General features: G+C 40.2%; 1 protein-coding gene across 1 annotated transcript; it reads left to right on the top strand.

Annotated features, from left to right (window-relative positions):
• Window positions 1-1094: 1094 nt before the first annotated feature.
• Window positions 1095-1778, top strand: LOC145796196 (uncharacterized). The gene is made up of 2 exons (XM_082881227.1): window positions 1095-1391; window positions 1482-1778. Exons 1-2 carry the CDS (start codon window positions 1095-1097, stop codon window positions 1776-1778), a joined length of 594 nt encoding a protein of 197 aa, XP_082737353.1.
• The last annotated feature ends 235 nt before the right edge of the window (window positions 1779-2013 follow it).

Genomic DNA, 2013 nt, shown 5'->3' with positions numbered 1-2013 from the left:
TCGCTCGAGCGGAGAAAGCCACGTTCGCGCGAGACCCTGTTTTCAGCAAATTTTGAAAAATGTTGTTAAGTGCATTTTTGTATCCTCATTCCATCCTAGGCATTGCTAGGCCATGTTTAAGGCATCTTAATGAGGATATTGTTACTGCTACTGTTACTGTTACAGAGATCTCTGTTAGTTCCAATGTTTGAAACCAATACTGTTTACTGTTTCGATGGCCATCAACTGACTGTTCGGTCTATTAAGACCTACTGTACTGTTCTGCTATTGGATGTACCACGTATGATTGATATGATTTCTAAATGACTGATAGGGCATGAAATATGAGCCATTGATTGAATAACTGATCTACTGATGCAAATGACTGTTTTAATTACTGAAAGGACATTCATTCTTAACCCCTTTACACAATTGTTATTAACTGGGCTTTAGCTCACAGTTTATATATGTATGTAGGTGGCCAGACACCAGACCGAAGCTAGAACCGTCAAGTTAAGCTCTTGTTTTGTCCAACCAACCGTTGTGCCTCACTTCGAGGTTCCGAGTCTACTCAAGCCAAGGCTGTTTTTGGGGTGTTCCAGATTCACCCTTTTTTCTCTGTTATGTATCGAATGTTTCAGACTTGACTGTACAGTTATGGTGTAGGGATTGGATCCCTAACCTGCATATTATGTGTATCTGATATGTATGTATATATATATGTATATGGTTGAATGTGGTTATGTCCATAAAAGTCTTTTTCCATTCAAATTTTCACAACTCATTGGACATCTTTTATTTACTAATTGGCTTCCGCCAGCCCCTTACTCTGTACTATTGATATTACTATTAAGCAGGCCTTTGGTAATCACAGATTACTAGCCGGTTACGATGCTAAACCCTTAGGGGCGAGTTTGGGTCGTGATAGAGTGGTATCATAGCATGAGTTATACCGCACACACGTGTCCAAATGAGCTATAGGATGTCCTAGAAAAATAATTAGGGCATTGCATGGGCATGAGAAAGTGTGTGTGGCCATGATACGAATATATGTGCTAATGTGCTTAAGTAAGAAATTTTCCTATGTTTATTATTATCGTATTGCATATAGTGAAATGGAGAATACAAGGAATGCTGATGAATCTGAATCATCTGAAGCAAGAATGACAAGGTTGGAAAGAATGGTTAAACTGTTGACTGAGGCTCTAAGGCAACAACAGAACCAACTGCCCCCACCTCCTCCAGTACAGCCAGAAACGAATGTCCATGATGATGTAATTGCTTTGACACAGAAGTTTAACAAAATGAAGCCACCAACGTTCCAAGGAGGTCTCGAGCCACTAAAGGCTGAAGCATGTGTTTTAGAAACCGAAAAGTTGTTTGAAGTGTTTCCGTGCTCTGAGGCACACAAAGTATTACTGGCTATTTTTACCTTACAAGAAGAGGCCAGACGATGGTGGATGCTTATACGTGATACTAATAATGCTATGACTTGGGCTTAGTTTAAGGAAGCTTTTTATGAGAAGTATTTTCCCCAATGTGTCAGGGATCATAAAGTAACTGAATTTGAACAATTGAAACAGGGTACCATGTCAGTAGCAGAATATGAATCAAAGTTTACCGAACTTGCCCAATATGCACCACACATGGTTGATACCGATTATAAAAAGCCTAGAAATTTTGAAGGCGGGCTTAGTATAGAGATACTTGATCGAATCAATGTCTTGAAGCTGCTCAAATATGGGGATGTTCTTGACCGAGCAATTATGGCCGAGGCAAATGTCATTGCATTGAAATAGACTAAGACACCGATGACCGAATGGAGGGGTAAGAGGCAATGCTTCAATTTCAAAAAGGGCCAAAATAACTCATTGAATAAAAAGCAAAACACAGGGTCAACAAGCAATTCTAGTCAGGGAAATAGTTCCATACCACCCTGCTCCGAATGCGGCAAAAGACATAAGGGGGTTTGCTACAAAATTTCTGGGGCATGTTACAGGTGTGGCAAGGTGGGTCACATGGTCAAAGATTGCC

This window comes from Camellia sinensis, chromosome 7 (genome assembly GCF_055761805.1).
Source record: "Camellia sinensis isolate YWXY chromosome 7, ASM5576180v1, whole genome shotgun sequence".
NCBI lineage: Eukaryota > Viridiplantae > Streptophyta > Magnoliopsida > Ericales > Theaceae > Camellia > Camellia sinensis.
Note: the sequence above shows the minus strand (reverse complement) of the source record. Positions and strands in the feature narration are given on the sequence as shown.

Coding starts and splice junctions, on each gene's coding strand:
- LOC145796196 (XM_082881227.1), top strand. CDS start 1,095: ATGGAGAATACAAGGAATGCTGATGAATCTGAATCATCTGAAGCAAGA. Junction 1,392..1,481: donor CGTGCTCTGAGGCACACAAA/GTATTACTGGCT, acceptor ACTTGGGCTTAG/TTTAAGGAAGCTTTTTATGA.